The sequence below is a fragment of the Condylura cristata genome, unplaced genomic scaffold (genome assembly GCF_000260355.1).
Source record: "Condylura cristata isolate star-nosed mole 26May11 unplaced genomic scaffold, ConCri1.0 scaffold00011, whole genome shotgun sequence".
Classification (NCBI taxonomy): Eukaryota; Metazoa; Chordata; class Mammalia; order Eulipotyphla; family Talpidae; genus Condylura; species Condylura cristata.
In genome coordinates, this window is record NW_004567112.1 from 36,678,181 (window position 1) to 36,697,952 (window position 19,772).

General features: G+C 35.0%; 2 protein-coding genes across 3 annotated transcripts in view; both read left to right on the forward strand.

Moving 5' to 3' along the window:
- Positions 1–1,465, forward strand: part of ANXA7 (annexin A7) — a 24,540-nt gene extending 23,075 nt beyond the window's left edge. For both annotated transcript variants that reach the window (XM_012723769.1, XM_012723768.1), the window contains one exon: positions 1,043–1,465. In XM_012723769.1, the coding sequence (XP_012579223.1) occupies positions 1,043–1,165 (123 nt within the window). In that variant the 3' untranslated portion in view covers positions 1,166–1,465. The remainder of the gene's footprint in view (positions 1–1,042) is intronic.
- A 6,001-nt stretch (positions 1,466–7,466) lies between these two features.
- The window catches only part of CFAP70 (cilia and flagella associated protein 70), a 47,986-nt gene continuing 35,680 nt past the window's right edge, over positions 7,467–19,772 (forward strand). The window contains exons 1-6 of the mRNA XM_004680774.2: positions 7,467–7,563; positions 8,497–8,683; positions 13,030–13,128; positions 13,852–13,931; positions 16,059–16,238; positions 17,878–18,060. Coding sequence (XP_004680831.1) covers positions 7,501–7,563; positions 8,497–8,683; positions 13,030–13,128; positions 13,852–13,931; positions 16,059–16,238; positions 17,878–18,060 — 792 coding nt within the window. The 5' untranslated portion in view covers positions 7,467–7,500. The remainder of the gene's footprint in view (positions 7,564–8,496; positions 8,684–13,029; positions 13,129–13,851; positions 13,932–16,058; positions 16,239–17,877; positions 18,061–19,772) is intronic.

Here is a 19,772-nt window from a genome sequence, read left to right on the forward strand (position 1 = left end):
ATTTTTTAAAAGGTAAGCAGAATGTGGTGTTTAAAAAGCTTTTTGTGTATTTGTTCTTAAACCTAAATTTTCTAAGCAGATCTTTTTTAAAAATTGTAATAATATATATATAACATAAATTTTTCCATTTTAATCATCATTCTTAAGTGTACAGTTCAGTGACATTAAGTATATTCATATTGCTGTACAACCATCACCACCAGAACTTCTCACCTTGCAAAACTGCAAGTCCATGCTTAATATAGTTTTACTGGTCTCCTCCTGTCCCATACTCTGGCAACCACCATTCTACCTTCTTCCTGTATGTATCAGACTGTGCTAAGTACTTCGTGTAAGTGGAATCATATAGTATTTTCCGTTTGTGGTTCATTTCTTTCACATAGAACATCTTCAAGTTTCATTCATGTTGCAGCATATGTCATTATTTACTTTTTGAGTAATGTCATCTATTGTATGTATATACCACCTTTTATCCATTTGCCCATCAACAAACACTTGGGTTGCTTCTACTTTTAACTGTTATGAACAATGAGACTATGAATGAATACAGGTACACAATATCTGTCTGAGGCCATGTTTTCATTTTTATGTGTGTACCCTGAAGTGTAATTATGTTATCATATGATAATTCAATTTTTGGTTTTTGAAGAATTGCTATAACATTTTTCACAGAAGCTAGACATTTTTATATTCCCATCAGCAGTACACAAAGGTTCCAGATTCTCCACACCTTTGCCAACACATTATTTTCTGTGCTTTTGATAATAGCAATTCTATCAAATGGTTTTAAAGTGATTCATGTTTTTGGAATAGTACATGGAACTAGTGCCACCTTTATCCAGTATCTCTGAAATAGTGAACAAATCATCAGGTGATGCTGGCACTGGTAAGAATGTCAGCTTATAAAAGTTAGTCATTTGATGTTGTTTCCCTCTGCTTTGCTTATAAGTAGGATCTTTTTACCATTAAAGAATAATTCTAATAGATACCAGTTTTCTTTCAACAGTTTTTTTCTAACATCAAAAATATCTCTTGCACGCAGATTGATCTTGTACAGATAAAACAATTGTTCACTCAGATGTATCAGAAGACACTGAGCACAATGATTGCAAGTGACACAAGTGGCGATTATCGAAAGCTGCTTCTGGCCATTGTGGGCCAGTAGGAGAGAAGGTAACCATGAGTGAAGCAATTCAAAGCTATCCTTCAAAGCATCACTGACCTGCACTCAGCAATATCAGCTATCACCTAACCAAAGAGCTTTTACTAAGAACTGTGACAGGGTATTGTGCTTGGTTTGCACATGTGGCTATTGCCTTAATTTCAATGTTATTTGCCCTCCATATACAATCAATGTAAAGCCATATCCTAACATAGTAATAATGTAATGTTTGTAAAGTATAATTCTCATTGCTTTCATTCTATTCAGGATATCGAATTGAATAAAAATCACACTAATCTCTAATGTTGTGTAAAAATGTTGAATTTTGAAAAAGGTTGCTAAAAACTCTGCTTTCCAGACCCATACTAGGTCCATAGACAGTAATATTTGATAGTATATGAAAATAGTGTTACTTAAAACAAATCTGGTTTTTAGACCAAAAAGTAATTTGCAGCTATTTACATAAATTCATATTTTATATCCATAAACTCTAAACTTTCCATGTAGAAAATTAACATTGCATATAAAAACTTTTAAAAAGGGATTAGATGTATCAATTATAATTCAGTGAAGTTTAAGTACTAACAGTTATACAAAATGAATTAGATACAACCTTACTCTCAGATAGATGTCAGTACAGTTGTATTGTAGGCAAAAGCAAGATACAGGAAGAATAATGAACCAAGTTAGATGTAATTTTTTTAACATTTCATAAAAATGTTTTTTATCTGTTTTGAAAAAAGTAACACTGATAGGATTTACTAAAACAGAAGGTAGGATATTAAAAGGTATAAACAATGTAGTTTTAAACTTAAAAATTACAGTCTAATTTATATGCCAATCATGCTTTTAAAATGTACATTTCAGTGGTTTTTAACATATTCATGTATTTGTACAGCCATTACACAATTTAATATTTTAATCACCCAAAAAGAAATCTTATATCCATTAGCAGTCCTCCTGAGTCTTGTTCCATGAATTTATCCATTTGGGGCTTTTCACGTTGCTATGTAATAAAAATCCAGCTGAGTTTTATTATTATCATTATTATTTTATTGTGATAACATTGGTTTACAATCCTGTATACATTTTAGCTGTACAGGTTTACACATCTTCAAATGTATGTTATCATATCATGCCTACCACTTTTCTCTCTTCTCCCTCAGTTCTGCTGAGACATAAACTCTAGAAACCTCAGTTCTGCCGTCAGAATCCAAGTGTTTATATTGGTCTGATTTTGTCTGTTCCTTTGCTTTGTTTCTTTATATTTTACATATGAGTGAAATCACCCAGCATTAGTCTTTTCCCTGTGTCTTGTTTTGCTTAGCATAACCCCTTTCAGTTCATCTGTGTTGTTACTAATGGCAAGTTTGTTTGTTTTTTTTTTCCACTTTATTTACTGCATGGCTAGTATTTCATTGTGTATGTATGGCACATTTTTGCCCATTTATTTGTCAACAAGCACTTAGGTTGCTTTCATATCTTGTACATTTGTAAATTGTTCTGCAGTTAACATAGAGATACATTTACCTTCTCAAATTAGCACCAACAGTGAATTTCAAAGATCCACTGACTTTATTAAAAGATTCTTGATTCAAGTAGCACCCCATTTACCAAGTAGAGGAGCTTCCAAAACTGTACAAAGGAAAAGTTTTTATAGGCAGAAAGAAGATAATAGAAGAGGAAATTACTTCAGGTTTAGGTAGTGTACCTGTTGGAGATAGAAACATGTTTTGGACAAATCACCTCATCTTCCTTTGGGGAATGAAAAGTTAACTTCTTTGATGCTGATTAGAAAAATTCTTGCTTACCAGTTGAGACCACATTCCTGGGGGAAGTCAAAATTTCAGTTAGGGTAAGTATTAAGCCACACCCTTTGAGAACTGTTGGTTTAACAATGTGAATGGAATCCTATAATATGTGGCCCTTTGTGTCTGGTTCTTTTAATCGCCCCAGTCTTTTAAAGGTTCGTCTCTGTTGTAACATACCTCAGAATTTCATTCTGCTTTATGGCTTAAAAGCCCATTGTGTGGATATACATTTTGTCCACTCATGAACTGATGAACATTTGGGTTTTTACTTTTTGGCTATTATATAAATGATACTATGAACATTTATATGCCAGATTTTGTATACATGTTTCTTAGTAATAGAACTGGGAGTGTGACTGCTAGATCATATAGTTTATATATGTTTAACTTTTTGAAGATATGCCAACTGTTTTCCAAAGCAGCTAACCGTTTTACAATCCTACTAGCAATGAATCAGCCTTCTAGTTTCTCCTCATTCTCACCAACACTGTCATTGTTTCTTATGGCCATTTTAGGGATTGTAAAGAGATATCTCATTATAATTTTGATTTGCATTTCCCTAATGACTAATGAACATATTTTCTTGAGCTTATTGGCCATTTGCATATCTTTGGGAAAATGTCTATTCAAATACTTCACCATTTTTAAATTGCAAAATTCATCTTTTTATTGTTGAGTTGTAAGATTTATATGTTGCTTGTATAGTATACCTTCATTAGACACAACTTTGATTTTTTACTTTTATGAGATTGCCAGTCAGGTACAACCACAAAAGGACATAAGGGAGAGGCTCAGGAAAACACTATTATTTATATTCAGCGCTCACGGAAATATGAGGCACTGTACACAAAGGATCTCATGAGAAAGATACCAAAGAGGTCAGGAGGCAAAAGATAGGACGTTGGGGATAGTTCTTAGGTCATGTTGTGCTTTTAGCTGTTGTACCACCAGGAAAGCCCTAACATTTTTAGATATTTTTTAGATATGGTGTATGGTAGGCATCCAGCTTCTTTTGCATTTGTATATCCATTTTTTGCCAGCATCATATATTGAAAAGACTTTTTTCTCCATTGAATTATAGTAGCACTTTTTTTAAAAAAATCATTTACCATAAATTTGATTACTGTACTCTTAATTCTGTTCCACCTATCTATGTATATGTCCTTATGCCTTGATTTCATCTTGATTATTGTACTTGGTTTCTTGATAGCCCTCACTTGATTAAAGCATTTCACTGTGGTATTTTTCCCAAATGAGGGTTGTGAGTGAATTTCCACTGAGGTACTCATCCTACCTTGTGCATGACACAGATTTTCTATATAATAAGCTAGGGTTAGGACCAAGTCTTTCCTGGGAAACTGTTCTTCTATTAATCACATATGAACATAGTATTTCATATAGTGTATCATTATGAGAAAACCAGAAAAGAATAAATAACAAGCCTAGGTAAGCAAGATAATAACAGGTCTCACTTTCTTAAACACAATTAATCCTTAGACTGTAGAGTGCCTGAGGGCAAAGCCTTCTATTAGTTCTTTTATTCTTCTAGATTGGTAGTGGCCACTCTGAATTTCCTGTAGTGCTTATGAGGTATTCAATTGTTTTCTGACCAACTTAGAATATCAATTTGTATATGGAAAACAGAAAAGACCCTCTTTAGTGGAAATACAATAAGGCTGAAAATCAGAATTATGTTATCTACATGTATAAATTATTTGGTGACAAAAAAAAAGCAATACAAGCTCTGTAATAAATGCAAATTCTTTAGTCTGAAAGACCTATTACAAGAAGTACTGTCTCAACAAACTCCTTTCTCTTTATTAAAAAAAAAAAAAACTTGTTTCTAATTAATCTGTTATGTCGAAAGTGAATTTATTTCTGAAAATATCCAATAATGCAATCAAATGTACTACTCATCTTCTGATCCACAGACTCAAAGCAATAGCTGTCACCCACCAGAGATGGTTTTTTTTTTGGGGGGGGGGTAAAAATTGACAAGCTCATTCTAAAATTTATATGTTAATATAAGGAAACAACTATAACCAACAATCTTGGGAAATAATACACTTGGAGGACATACTTTCCAATTTCTCACTTAATATAAAGTTAGTTATAAAGGAATCAAGTACAGTAATCATATACTTCGCGTTTATTATATAAACATTGTGGAGTAAAACTAGGCAATACTGAACTTTCACCAACAGTGTATGAATCTTAAAATACTGACAATGCTTATGTATATATGAGATTTGTTAATTTTTGCTTACAAGATCTGGGGTACTGGCCAGTGGTGGAGGGTTGGGGGAGCTAGAGAATTCACTAGAGATAGAGTGGGGGGCAGAACAGGTGGACTGACTGAAATACACTGTTGAGGGGTAAGGAGAGGTCTGCCACGCCATGTGGGTCACCTCCCTGGCCGGGGATTGAACTCCCACTGCAGTGGCTGCGGACAGCTTCATATGAGTCAGCTTAAACGTGTTGGGCCACCAGGGGGGCCCTCGATGCATTTTCTTCACAAACAACCTGTTTTCAACACCGTTTAATAAAGGCTTTTTCTGATAATTTTAAGTTTCCTTTTAGCTTTCCGTCTTATGTAAGTACATGAAAAAAGGGGTTGAGAACAAAACAGGGAAACTTTGCATTTAACTAAAACTCCTAGCGAGGGAAAGTGAGAACTACAGAAAACAGGAACAACCCCCAAAAGCTAACAGCCCCCAGCCCACAGCCCACACACTCAGCTCCCAGAGCGCAGTCGCAGAAACTCATTTCGAGACGCATTCTTTTTCCTTCCTGGAAAACGCTATCGCGAGTCTTGGGATGAACTGCCGGGATTGAGGAAAGTAAATTCTCGCGAGAGGCAATTGGTTGCTATAGTTGCCACAAACGCAGCTGCGGCTACCTCTGGTAAGGGGGTTCTGAGTGCTCTCTGTTCCCGGCTTCAAGACTCCGGCCCTGTAGCCACACCTCGTCACCTCAGAATTTGCTCCTGCAGCTACTGAAACTCAGAGGCCGCGCTCCCGCCCCCTGCACTCGGGTGCAGATGTGACGCCGGCAACTTCGCAGCGCGCGGACCCATCGCCGACCTCAGGCGTCCCCTAGCCCCACGAGGCCACCCGTAAACCTTCCTTTCCACTTTGCTCCCAGGTGCCGCGCAGTTAGGGCAGCCAGCACCGCTGTGCCCAGAGCACTCCCTGCCACCACCTCCTTCATTACTTTGGCTCCTTCCCTTCATCTGCTTCTGAGCAGACGAAAAGAAATGAGCGGCTTGATGGGGACAGACAAGGAACCCCAGCCTGACTGCCCTCACAATACTTCTAACTAGCCAGATTTCTTGCACTTATTATTCAACAAATAATGCCACTAATGCCTTTGCAGCGGAGAACTGGTGTCTGGCACTCGAGGGCTGTAATTATAAACGACAAATTACTTGTCTGTCGGGAGGTGTGTGTGTGGGGGGGGTTGTTCGTTATTGAATATTTGGGAAAAGCAGTGCATGTTAATAATGCCATTTGAACAGTGCTTCGTAAATAAGGTAGTTGCACTCTTACTAGTGGATATTCACAACAAATGGGAAACAGGTCAGTTTATTTACAGAAGGCGAAACAGCCTCAGAGAAGTTAGGTTTTGGGCAATTTAACGCATTGACTAAGGTAGGGTCATGCTAGTGAGGCTTAATTCTTATACCTTTGGAAAGGGATTATTGATAAAAAGGTAATTTCAAATGTAAATTCGGTAAGAAAGTTGCCTGGGACGTTGAAGCCAAGAAAGAGCCTGGAGAACATTAATTTGAGAATTTATGGCGACTATGAAAATGTTAAAGTAACTGGGAAGAGGCAGAGTATAAGGTCTGGAAACAAAGTTTTCTCCCATTTTCTAAACATATTTAGTGTAATGTATCCTAGTAAACATTGAATTGCATGATGCTCCACTTTACATTTGTTCAGAAAATGACTTTTTGAAAGACACATATCCAGTGTACTTTTTAAATTGTGTTCTTAAGTGTTGTAAAATAGACAATATCTGTCTTTATAAGGTATATTGTGGGGCTTTTTTTCAGTGGACTAACCATTCTATGTGACTACTTCTTTCCTGTACTCAAAATATGTTTTCATAAAGTGGAGACATTAACTTTTGAGGGGGGCTTTGCAACTGCAGGGACACACACACAAACACACACACTCACACAGAGCTACCAAAGTATGCTCTGAAAGATGAGGGGAATAGCAAGGGGGGATAACCTCACTGTATTGTGATAATTTGTGATTAATAGATTAGTTACATATACAAAGATCTTTTTTAGCATTAACCACAAATCTTCCCATGATCAGTTCCCTAAAGCTTTGCCTGTCTAGCAGCAAAGATTGGAAAATGCACAAAACGATGCTGGACTATGGCATTTCTCTGGCTTCTCCCTGGTAATGGCTATGACTAATGTGGTACTTATTTAGCTAATGCATGAGGGATAGGTTCATTCATTGTGTTAACAGAGATCAAAGAAGACCAGAGGGACTTTGCCCAAGTGCTGATATGGAACAGGTGTCATCAACAGGCAAACCTGTGCGGATCACTGTGACAGATGGATATAACTTGGTAAAGTTATTTTTGGAAATCTGAGAAGTCCTTGATTTGTTTATTCTTTTTGAAAGTACTTTTGCCTTTGGGCTCAGGTCCTTATGTCATATACCTGCTGGTTGGGTTTGGGACAAGATGTATTAGGAGCAACAGCAGGAAGAATGGAGTTTCACATTGTCCTTTACTACCAAATCTGTTGACTTTACATAGCAATGGCATTTTCTTCTTAGTGTTCCTTATTGTTAGTCTATAATCAACAAGTCATGTTATGTGTGTGTAAAACAGTTAGGATTTTGAGTAGTAAGTTTAACAGGGATAAAAGAAGAAAAGATTTTTGTTTTCTTAGATAGCAGTTCCATTCTCCTGAAAGAATGTGAATTATTCTAGAGTTTCTTCTGTGATTGATTTCATTTGAAGAGTTTAAATAATAAAACTACAAATTATAACAATTAAGCTTATGAAAATAATGAAGTGGCAAAATACTCATACAATATTATGCAGTCAAAAGTGTTTATTTCAAAAACATGATGTAATAAATAATTTGTTTAGCTTTAAAGGGCATATATAAAAATATGTTAAATTTATTTTTGAAAATATAAAAATATGTTAACATCCACAGCAAAACTTTAGAAAATACATTCTAAAATGTTAGTGCTGCATATTAGAGTGAACTTACAGTTGTTTACCTATGTTTCTTTTTAAAAATTTCTATTTTAATAATCAGTTAAATATAATAAATGTTATCTGTCAAGTCTACAACATGAAATTTAAATAGAATTTGTATTTATCTACAACTATTTGATGACTTTTCTACCTACCTCTTCTGTATTTGTGATATATTAGGGAAACATGGAAAATACTCTTCAGTTCAAGTCAAAATGGGTAGCCAAATGCATAGGAAAATTCTCTGTTTTGAGTATTATTGTTAAAGTAATATGTTTCTATCAACAGAAAGGTGTTAAAGGGGATACTCCAGTTACTTTTATTCGTGCAGAATTCAATAATGTGGTTTTGGGAGACTCTGCAAAAATTACTGTTTCTCCAGAAGGAACTGCAAAATATAACTTCACTAGCAGTTTTGAGTTCAATCCTGAAGGAGGAATCACATTAGATGACCTCGCCCACAAACCTGTGTTCTGTAAGTCCTAAAATTTCTAAAATTATAAGTATAATATAAGGAGATTCTGAAGTATTTAATAACTGTTGTTAGGACAGTTGAATATACCTTATCTTATTAATCCAGGGGTAATGTTGTTTACTTAGAATCCTGTCTATCTCTGGTAGCAGTTACTCTGGATTATTAATTTAATTGAGTTTGTATTAAGGACCTTTTAATATGTCACTGAACTTTGCAATCCTTATAACAAACTGAACTGGAAGCTTTTCCATTACTTAGAGTTGACAGGTTAAAAAAATGAAAACAAAACAAAATTTGATACATACTTATACTAAACATTATTCATTATTCTTCTGAAATTCAAATGTAATTATATTATTACATAATTATAGCTTGTATTTTACCTGGCAAACCTAGTTATACTATACTCTCCATACTCTAACAACTATTAATTTGCCTCCACTGTTAGAGAAGACACTTTTTGAAATCAGGGCTGTGTCTTAATTATTTTGAAATTTCTAGTGCCTAGTAATACTGGGATATAAATGGGCTTAAAAGTTTGTTGAGCGAATAAACGGATAAATGGATGGGATAGTTTCTGTATCGACATTTATAAAGTTTCTAATTATATGGTATTGTAAAGTATAACAGTGTATACAGTGTATAACAGTGTATACATTGTTCCTGTACCTATGTACATTACCCTAAGTATTTTTGTTTTACCTATACTCTCTTTTATTTTTGTTAATTTTTAGTGGCACAACTCCTGGGTTGATGCCAAAAAGGTAATATTCCAAAATCCCAACCTCAGAGAGGTTGGGGTGGGGGGGCCTGGTAATGTACACAGTATTCAAGATAGATGATTCCCAAACCCTTTCTTCTGTAAGGGTCACCTGAGACTCTCATAGAAAATAATCTTCAGGTCCCACCTCGGCCTACCAATTCTCAATTGCTAGTGGAGGAGCCAGTGAACCTTATTTTTAGAACAAAAACACTACTTTGGACTATTGTTCTAGCTCTGGCTTAGCCAGGAATCAGCCACCTGTGGAAAGAACCAGTTGACCTGTATATTTTGATTGTTCCCTTCTATTTATCTTCTGTTCTGATACCCCAAATAAAAAAAGGAGTATCCTAATAACTTCCTTCCCTAGATTGTTGGATAGGAAATATGGTACTTACTGGAACATCTCTTTAAAGGTATTATTGAACTCCTAAAAATAGTCAACACTTTTATCCCAGTAGCAAAGCTGGACTTGAAACCTAGAACTATTGACCAGCTACCATTGGTGTATGTTCAGTAGTGGTGGTGGTCTGAGGGAGGAAGCAGTAATCAAAACCCCAGGGACTTGGTTTTATTAATGCCCTTACAGGGACAGAGACCTTGGGTTGCTGTAATGGAGAGGTGAATTTCAGAATAATGCTCCTCACTATGACCCTAAACTTTTTAAAAAAAAAGATTTATCTTCGTTACACATACAAGAACTGAGGTGTAAGCCAGAGCTGGGGGGCAAGAGGGGAAAAGAGAGTTCACCAAAGAGAGAATAGTGGGCTTAAAAGGCAAATCTACTGAAATATACTGCTGAAGATATCAGTGGGGGAGAGAGGAGAGGTCTGCTGTGCCACATGTGTTAGCTCCCTGGTGGGGGAATTGAACTCATGCTGCAATGGCTGGTGATAGTTTGATAGTGCTGAGACTTTAACCCTTCTGCCATCAGGAGGACCAACCGTAAATTCATAAAAGAATGGACAGCATAGAAAGGATCATATGCAGTGAAATAAGTCAGAGGAAAAAGAAAAATATCAAATGACTTCACTTATAGGAGGAATATAATAGAACCAAATAAGACATAGGGAGAAAAATTGTTATTACAATATAAAACAACACAACAAAACAAAAACAGACAATTATAAACCAGAGCTACCCTACAGGATAGGGGCAGGGAGACAGATTGGAAGAAGGGAGGGAGGAATGTGGGGGACTATGGTGATGATGCATGGGCGAATTGAGGGAGGGGAGAAGTAAACATTGTTTTAAAATGAATAGTAATATAAATGGATATATAAATTAATAAATTTTAAAAAAAAGAATGGAAAAGAAAGTCCATTGCTACCTGTCCACACCACATGTAAAGGGAAAAAGTACTAAGAATTAGTAATCATATAAGCTTATGCCAGTAATTAAGTAATAAATAAGTTCTTAAAACATATAAGAAATATTTATATAAAACCAATTACATTCTGCCTCATAAAAGAATCCTCCCATATACAAAGAACCAAATAGCCTAAAAACCAAGTTTCTCATGAAAATACAACAGTCAAAAAAAATGTGAACTCAACAAAATGATAGCCAAAAAAGAGAGAGAGAGAGAATGTGTTTGGAAATGGATTTAAAAACACACATATGGATACTTCAATAACAGCTGTAAAGCATTTAGAAACACTGAACAGTAAAATACCAAATATTAAAAATTGTTTGATACAGCTAAATAATACTTAGGGTTATATTTATAATCTTCTATCCAGTCAATAGAAATGAAAAAATTTAAAACAGACTTCTGCCTCCAAGAAGATGGTTTGATAAAATCTTCCCATTCTTTTCACTAAGTACATCTGCAAACCTTGGGTATTATATATAAAACAAACATGAGGGACTCTAAAAGGTAGAAAGGAGGAGGAACCATGAAACCTGAGGAATTACAGTGCTTAGTTCTTTCTGTTTTCCTTTTGCCTCATGCCCCAGTGTTGATGCTGAAGAAATAAGCCACCTGAAAACACTGATAGGTGCCTTCTGGCCAAAAAAAAAAAGTCACAACTCATATAAAAAAATCTGTTAAGGAAATTGAATGCATGATTGGACATCCTTAAGGATCAGATAGTTTTTCACTGGATAATTCAACCAAAAGTTAAAATAAGACTACTTCTACACAATCTTAGAGAAAATAGAAGAGGAGAATATATACTTTAGTTAATTTATGAAGCTAGTGTTACTCTGATACTAAACCCAGACAAAAGTAGTACAAAAAAGGAAAAATATCTGTCATGAATATAGACATAAAAAACATAGTATTATTTGCAAATACAATTCAATATTTAAAAAGATTTCTGCCCTATTATGAACTAGAATTGATTCTAATGTTTCAAGGCTTATTCAGTATTTGAAAATTTATGTATCCCACCATATTTATAGTTGAAGGAAGAGAAAAACAATAATACTGATCATCACAGCAAAAGCATTTGAAAAATTCAACACCAATTCATGATAAAAGCTTAGATAAATAGATGTAGAGGAAACCTCTGCAACTTGATAAAGACTAACATTATACTTAATTGTGTAAGACTGAATGCTTTCCTTCTGAGACTGGAGCAAATCATGGAGGTCTGCAGGGCTGGAAATTCTAGAGAGTGCAATAAGGTTTAAAAAGGTATTCAGAAACCATCTATTTGCAGGTCACATTTCTATGTAGAATATATGAATAACAAAATTTGTAGAAAAAAATTGCAGGATGTAAAGTAAATGTACAGAAAGCAATATTTCTATATACTGGTGATAATTACTGGTGACAAATGGGCATTATTAAAGATATAATATACTTTAGAGTTAAATTTTAGAATGAAATAGTGTAAATCTAACATTTACATATAGGACTTATGTACTAAAAACTAGACATTGTTGAGTAAAAAAATATATTTTTTTTAAAGATTTTTATTTATTTGTGCATACAGAACTGGGGTACAGGCCAGAGGCTCAGGAGCGGTGAGAGGCTTCACCAGAGATAGAGCGGGGAACAGAACAGGCAGATCGATGAAGTACACTGCTGAGGGGAGCAGCGGGTGGGTCAGGAGAGGTCTGCCACACCATGTGGTCACCTCCGGGGCAGGCGGGAATCGAACTCATGCGGAAGCGGCTTTAGATTCTCAGTGCTGTGCTTTAACCCGCTGCGCCACCGAATAAAAAAATATTTTTAAGTGGAGATACACTGTGTTCATTGACTAGAAGACTCAATGTAGTTAATCATTTCTGTAAGTTGAATGTAATTCCTACTTAAAATCCAAGAAAGATTTTAAGTAGTGCTATTCAGACTGTAGATTGTGATATTTATTCATCCCTAAAATCAACTATAGAGAGTCATGACCAGTAATTTCTTTCATGTGATGTAAAATATTTTATTTTAACTTGCATTAAAAAAGTTTAATAATCCACTGAGATTTCTATTATTTCCTACCAGAAGTCACCAATAATAGCATTTTCTTGTTTCAAGTTCAGTTCTCTTAACTTAGATTTCTTTGCCAGTGCTTTGCTTGCTGCACCTTGATTATCTGATGGACAAGCTAGACATGTTTATTTTCTTTGTCTTAATTTTTTTTAGTAACTGTGACTGAAGTTTTACCAAAGGAAAAGAAACAGAAAGATGAGAAGACTTTAATTCTTGGTCAAGCTGTGATAGACCTTCTTCCTTTACTGGAAGGTCAGATGTACAAAATGCTCAAAAGTGGAAAAGCAAGGTTCATAAAATTTAGGTCTTGAATGCAAAAATCAGCCTCAATGAATTTGAAGGATTTAATGAGCACTTTTTATTTTTTAAATGTTTTTAAAAAGATTTATTTATGCATACAAGAACTAGGGTACATGCCCACGGTGCAGGGCAGTGAGGGGATTCACCACAGACAGAGTGGGGAACAGAACAGGCCAACTGATGATGTACACTGCTGAGGGGAGCAGCAGGTGACACAGGAGAGGAATGATGCGCCATGTAGGTCAGCAACCTGGCCGGGGATTGAAGTTCTGGGCTGCAGATAGTTTCACAGTGCTGTACTTTAACCCTTTGGGCCATCAGGGAGACCCCTTAATGGGCAGTTAAAAAAAAAGATTTATTTTATTTATGGATATAAGAACTGGAGTTCAGGCCAGAGGTGTGGGGGCGGGAGGTGAGAGGATTCACAGTCACACAGTTGAGAGTGAAACAGATGCATCTATTGAAATACATTGCTGAGAGGAGCAGCAGGCAAGATAGGTCTGCTGCACCGTGTGGATTAGCTCCCAGGTCAGGTATCAAACTCATACTGCAGTGGTTGGTAATAGCTTGATAGCAATGAAACTCTAATTGTTGCACCATCAGGGAGGCCTTTAATGGGCATGTTTATCAGTCTAACCCTTCCTTCTTTGACTTTACTTGGCTTTCTTTTCACAGGAGACAGTTCATTTGAAACAGTGATTCCATTGCATCCTGTGCCAGGCTCACCCTTAGAACCTATTCGATCTAGTTCTAAGGTAATCCTGATTTTAACTGTCAACTTTTCAACCTGCCACTCAAACAAGTTTGTCTGTGATTCAGGTTGGATTCAGTTGAGTGCAGTTCATCAGATACCTTCTTTTCACAGATACATGTACATGTTCTGGTAAACAAAGACACATGTCTGGTTTAAAAAAAAAGGCAAACTCCTTTAAGGATTAACAATCTATATATCATTGATTATAACCAAGTGTGATTAAATAATGGGTTCAGACACAAAGGAACAGACTTGGTATTGATTATGTTGCCTAGGGATAGATGTTGGGAAGGATTAACCCTGAATGAAAAAGCCTCATAAGCTATAAACCTGAAGGGTGAAATACAATGCTGGATAAATGCACCTACCACATTTTTTGGAATGGCAGCCTCTGGCTACTGAAAGAAGAGTCACATGAGTGATATGCTGTGCCATTATTTTGTCTTCTAGGCTGTTTCCCATTCCTCTCTCTGAGTATTAGTAATTTCTTGGAGCACTTTACCTATCTGGTATAAGTGTACTTTCTCAGTTGAATCTACATTTCTCTTGTGACTTGAGAGAGGAAGACTGATTAACCCATTGATTTCCAATGCAGGTCCCTAACTAATTAGCCATCATTGGAAGGCCTTTCCTGTTTCTTGTTAATTTTGATATGGAGCTACCACAGTTCATTCATGCATTTTCTGTGGTCTCCTCTTTTTATTTTAGGGTTTGGTTGGTTTCTTCTAGTTTTGTTTCTCTGTAGAATGCTTTTCTTAGAAGGATTCCTAAAAACATGTAAGCCACTGATAGTATTTCTTCTTTCCTAGGGCTATTATAGCATTATCTTTTCAATGACTTTAAAGATATAATTTCATATTTTTCTGTCACTCCATGTGATTTGTATTAGGAAGAGATGTATTTGTTGTTGTTGTTTTTTGAAGATTTTATTTATGCATACAGAAATGGGGTACAGGCCAGAAGTGCAGGCGTGGTGAGGGGTTTCACCAGGGACAGACTGGGAGCAGACCAGGCGGCCAGATAAAGGGCGAGTCAGGAGAGTTCTGCTGCACCATGTGGATCACCTCCAGGGCTGGGGTTAGAACCTGCAGCAAAGCAGCTTTGGCTAGCTCACAGTGCTGTGCTTTAGCCAGTTGTGCCACCAGGGAGGGCTAGGAAGAGATGTATTTGAACTCTGTCTGCCTTTATTAGGTCCCAGTCCATATACTATAGATTTTCCTTAAATAAGAAGTTAGTTAAAGTTAGTTCTCATGACTATTGTTTATATATTTCTGTGTTTACTTGTTTCACTTATGTAAGTTTTACATACTCAAAAAATATATGACAGTTAATTTCCATTTGCTAGAGAGTTCTCACTAATTTTATATTTAAGCATCTATACTGGTTAGTCTCAAAACTCAGAGATAAAAATGATATAGTCCTATAGTTGGGAAGAATATTCTAGTTCATCCTCCAGTATTTCCTGTCTTGTTTGAGTATTAGAAGTTAGAAATCTTGAATTGATAAGAAATAAAAGGAAAATTTAAAAAGTCTTTTCCCTCCTTTGGTTAAAAAAAGACCAGTGTCTCCACTGCTCTGTTTAAATAGATACATCACTAAATTAAAATACTTGGCATCCCTTACCAAAAAATTACTTTTAGAACTTATTTATTCTGTGAAAAAAATATTTTGTCATTTTTTAAAAATAGAACTACGTTAAAGAATGTAATTTTCAGATATTTTATTTTAAAAATATGAATATTTTATGTACACTAAAAATTACAAAGGTAATCATAAAATTAGAGTAGCAAAAAATAAACTCTAATCTCATTTCACTCATATATACTATTAACATTAACATTTCAGTATAGAACCTTCCAATTCCTCTTTTGTATGTTTTTTATGCATACTTGACCTCAGTATGGTCGAAGAGAAGGGCTCTGCTTGGGGTCAAGGGTCTGTGTCTCTAAATAATGAGACCTAAAATTTTATTTGAATCCTCTGTATAGAAATAATTAACCTTAAAAAATTTAACTTTGACCTGCTTACCTTGGATTTTAAGATTCAAATGAGATAATGCAAAAAATAAATAAATAAAAAGGAGGGCTCTATTATTTTTAAAATGTTGCAAAATTTCATTCTTTTCTAGCTATGTGGTCTTGAAGTTAAAGTATTTGTGGCAGAACCCTTATTGACCACAGCCCAGATCTCAGGAGGTAATCTACTGAAGGTCACATTGGAGGCTGCCTATTCTGTGCCTGAATCCTTTGTTCCGACAGGGCCCCTACAGAACTACATGGTTGGTCTGCAAGTTCCATCAGTTGGAGAGGTAAAGTCCTATATCCAGATACTTATATAGATTTAAACATGCATATGACCATTTCTTCTTCACTTGCTGTTTTTTTTAAAGATGTATTTATTTATACAGAACTAGGGTACAGATCAGAGGTGCAGGGGCCTGAGAAGATTCACCAGAGACAGAGTGGGGAGCAGAAAACGCAGATTGACAAAATACACTGCTGAGGGGAGCTGGGGGCATGTCAGGAGAGGTCTGCCGCGCCATGTGGGTCACCTCCCTGGCCAGGCATGGTAACTTGTGCTGAAGTGGCTGCTGCTAGCTTTGTAGGGCTAAGCTTTAACCAGTGCACCACTAGAGAGGGCCCTGCGCTTGCTCTTTTAAGCAAACACTGTTATCAGCTGAGATTTACTTTATACTTAAATTTTTTCTTCTGTTTTATATGTACATGTTCATAGCTTGTATATAAGTAGATAATACAGTAGAAAATATGTAAAATTGACATTAATCTTTCCCTGCTTAGATTACTTTTATATATATGTTTTGTGGCTTTTGTACAATGTACTTCACTATATAACATTTAGTACAAATTTAGTTTGAGTGATGTGTTATAGCTCTTTTGATAGAAATTTCCAAATTGTTTGCTAATGGTGTAATTAGTAAACATTTCTCCTATTTTATTGCCTTTCAGTTTCTCTTCTTTTTACATTATCACTAGCAGTGCACAAGTGTTCCATGTCCTTGCCAACACTTGTTTTTTGATACTAACCATCCCAGTAGTTGTGAACAGCATCTTCTTATATTTTTGATTTACATTACTCTGGTAACTAATGACATTGCATATCTTTTGATGTGCTTATTGCTTATTTGTAGATCTTCTTTTATATTTTATAAAATTTTATGTACGTATGTATAGAAGAACTGGGTGGAGACCCCGAGAGGTGTGGGGGAGGGGTGAGAGGATTCACCAGAGACAAGGTGGGGAGCAGAACAGCAGACCAGGCAGATCTACTGAAATAGACTGCTGAGGGGAGAGGAAGGTGAGACAGGACGCTGATTTTAAATTTTATTAGAAGTCTGAAAATTGCTTTCTATAGTTATACGAGTTTACACTTCCATCTTTTTTTATAAATTACCTATTTATATATTTACTAATTTTCTATTGCAAGTTTATTTTAGATAAACTACAAGTATGATCATACCTTTATTTTCAGTTCTTTATGTAAGTTTAGTTTTTTAAAGATTTTTAAGGTATATTATGATTCATTTAAATATAAATTACAAAAAGAGTGTCAGAAATTTTACTTGACTTTCTAATCATTAATAAGTAAGGATATTACTAAAATGTAGAAGTTCAAAAGAGAAACTGAAGAAACAGCCCACATATACACAATTGGGAATGCTGAAATGAATTTCAATGATAATCAAAACATATCAAAGTCTCAAGGCAATAACTAATTTCTATTAAGTAAGTTACATTAATTATCAATTTTTTATAAATTATAGAATATAAAACAGCACAAAGACAATGAAGGACATAGTCTTCTCAATAGAACCAGATATCTGTTAAGCAATATCCAGCATCCCATTGAAAAGACATTTCAGTAATCTTTTCTGTCCATTTAAAGTTTTTTTAACAACATTTCCTGGTATATAATATTTATTTCTATAGAAAGATTATCCTATTTTCTTCAAGAATGGAACTCTGAAGGTTGGAGGGGAAAAAGAACCTGTTCCCAGGCCCAAGAAATGGCCTATTCCCAACATTCTGGCTCCAGGAGCTAATAATATTCCTGATGAATTCATTGTCGGTGGGCCTTATGAGGACGAAGAAGGAGAACTCAACCACCCTGAGGTGAGAGAATTGTGATTTTTATGATAAGCTCAGCAAACTGACAGAAGATAAAACAGTTTGTGGATCATTGTAGTTTATATGCACCTGTCACCTGTTAAAGTCTAACAATTATTTAATTCTTATGAAAATGTCTCCGGACTAAGTTCAGCAAACAAAATAATTAAGTTAATTCAGATTACTCTTTATTTTTGAGTAGATAAACATGTAGTCACAGATCAAAATAAAAAATTAAGAGATACGTAAGTCTCCCTTTTACTCCATGTGTCTGCCTCTATATTCCTTTCCAACTCATTATCCCAGGAGTACCTTTGTGATAACTGCTTGGTTTCTTTTCAAGTGTTTTTTTTTTTTTTTAATGCATGTAAAAGCAAATAAATATAGTTAGAGGAAGGTTTACTAATAAAAAGAAAAGCCTTTAGAAAGTAAAGTTTTCTTGCAAAAAAAAGTACAAGAGAGTCAGAGTTTAAAAAGGTCAGATTATAGACTTTAGCATACTAAATGAGATAAAATTGTTTAAGAAGTTTATAAATACAGGAAGTATTCAAAGACTTATTTTAAAAACTAGAATATGTCAGGAAGATATTCCTATTTTTGCTTTATCTCAGGGTATAAGATTATTTATTTTAAAATAAGAATATATAGTGGTTAATCATATTGGAAGCAGGGGAAATATCTATTTTTGCTTTTATATATACACATACATAAATACATATACATATTCTTACCCTAATTTTTTTTTACAAAAATGGTGGCATTTGTACACTATTCTAAAAATTTTTCTTTTTGCTTTATAGTATATCTTTGAGACTTTCCTGTATTATTACTTAAAGAGTATTCTTATTCTTTTACTTTGTCTATTTATGCTTTTTGTATGTTGTGACATTGCATGGACATACTTTACTTAAACCACTCTCCTACTGGTAGACATTTACATATTTTAAATTATTCTCGTTTTTATTCTATTCCTCTTCCCTCCTTCTTCCTCTCTTCCTTTCTCACATTTTTTACTACAACCCTTATTTGTCACTGGCATAGAAAGTGCTGTAGACACATTGCAAGTGTTTCTTGAATTAACTAATAATCATTAATGGAAACATTCAGTAAAATAATTTGTAAACTACAGATAGTTTGATTATTTTTAGTATCTGGCTCTAAGTATTTAAAATTATAGAAATAAGGCTACATTATCATTTCTCATCAACATGATTTTTGAAAAATTCTTTTCCTTAGATTTATATCTTCATTTAGATCAGATATTTTATTTTGAGATAGTGAATTATATTTTGTTTAGGTCATTGGTTCCCAACCTGAGAATCCCCTGAAAGCCACTAAAAAAATAAAAATGGCTCTGCTATAATCCAGATCAATTACCTGTGAATTTACTTTTAAAATAATACTAATGCCCAGGATTGATTTTTTTTTTTTAATGTTCCCAGATAATTTTTTTAGACGCTCACTCAATCCAGGGTTGAGAATCACTGATTGAGGTTATGTGAGTGAATGTCAGGCACTGAGTATAGGGTTGAAATAAGAAGAGTATACATTATTTGTCTTACTTTTTTTTTTAATTTTTTTTTAAGATTTATTTATTTATTCATACAGAACTGGGGTACAGGCCAGAGATGCAGAGGGTCAGAGGATTCTCCAGAGACAGAGCGGGGAGCAGAACAGGCAGATCGACGAAGTACACTGCTGAGGGGAGCAGTGGGCGG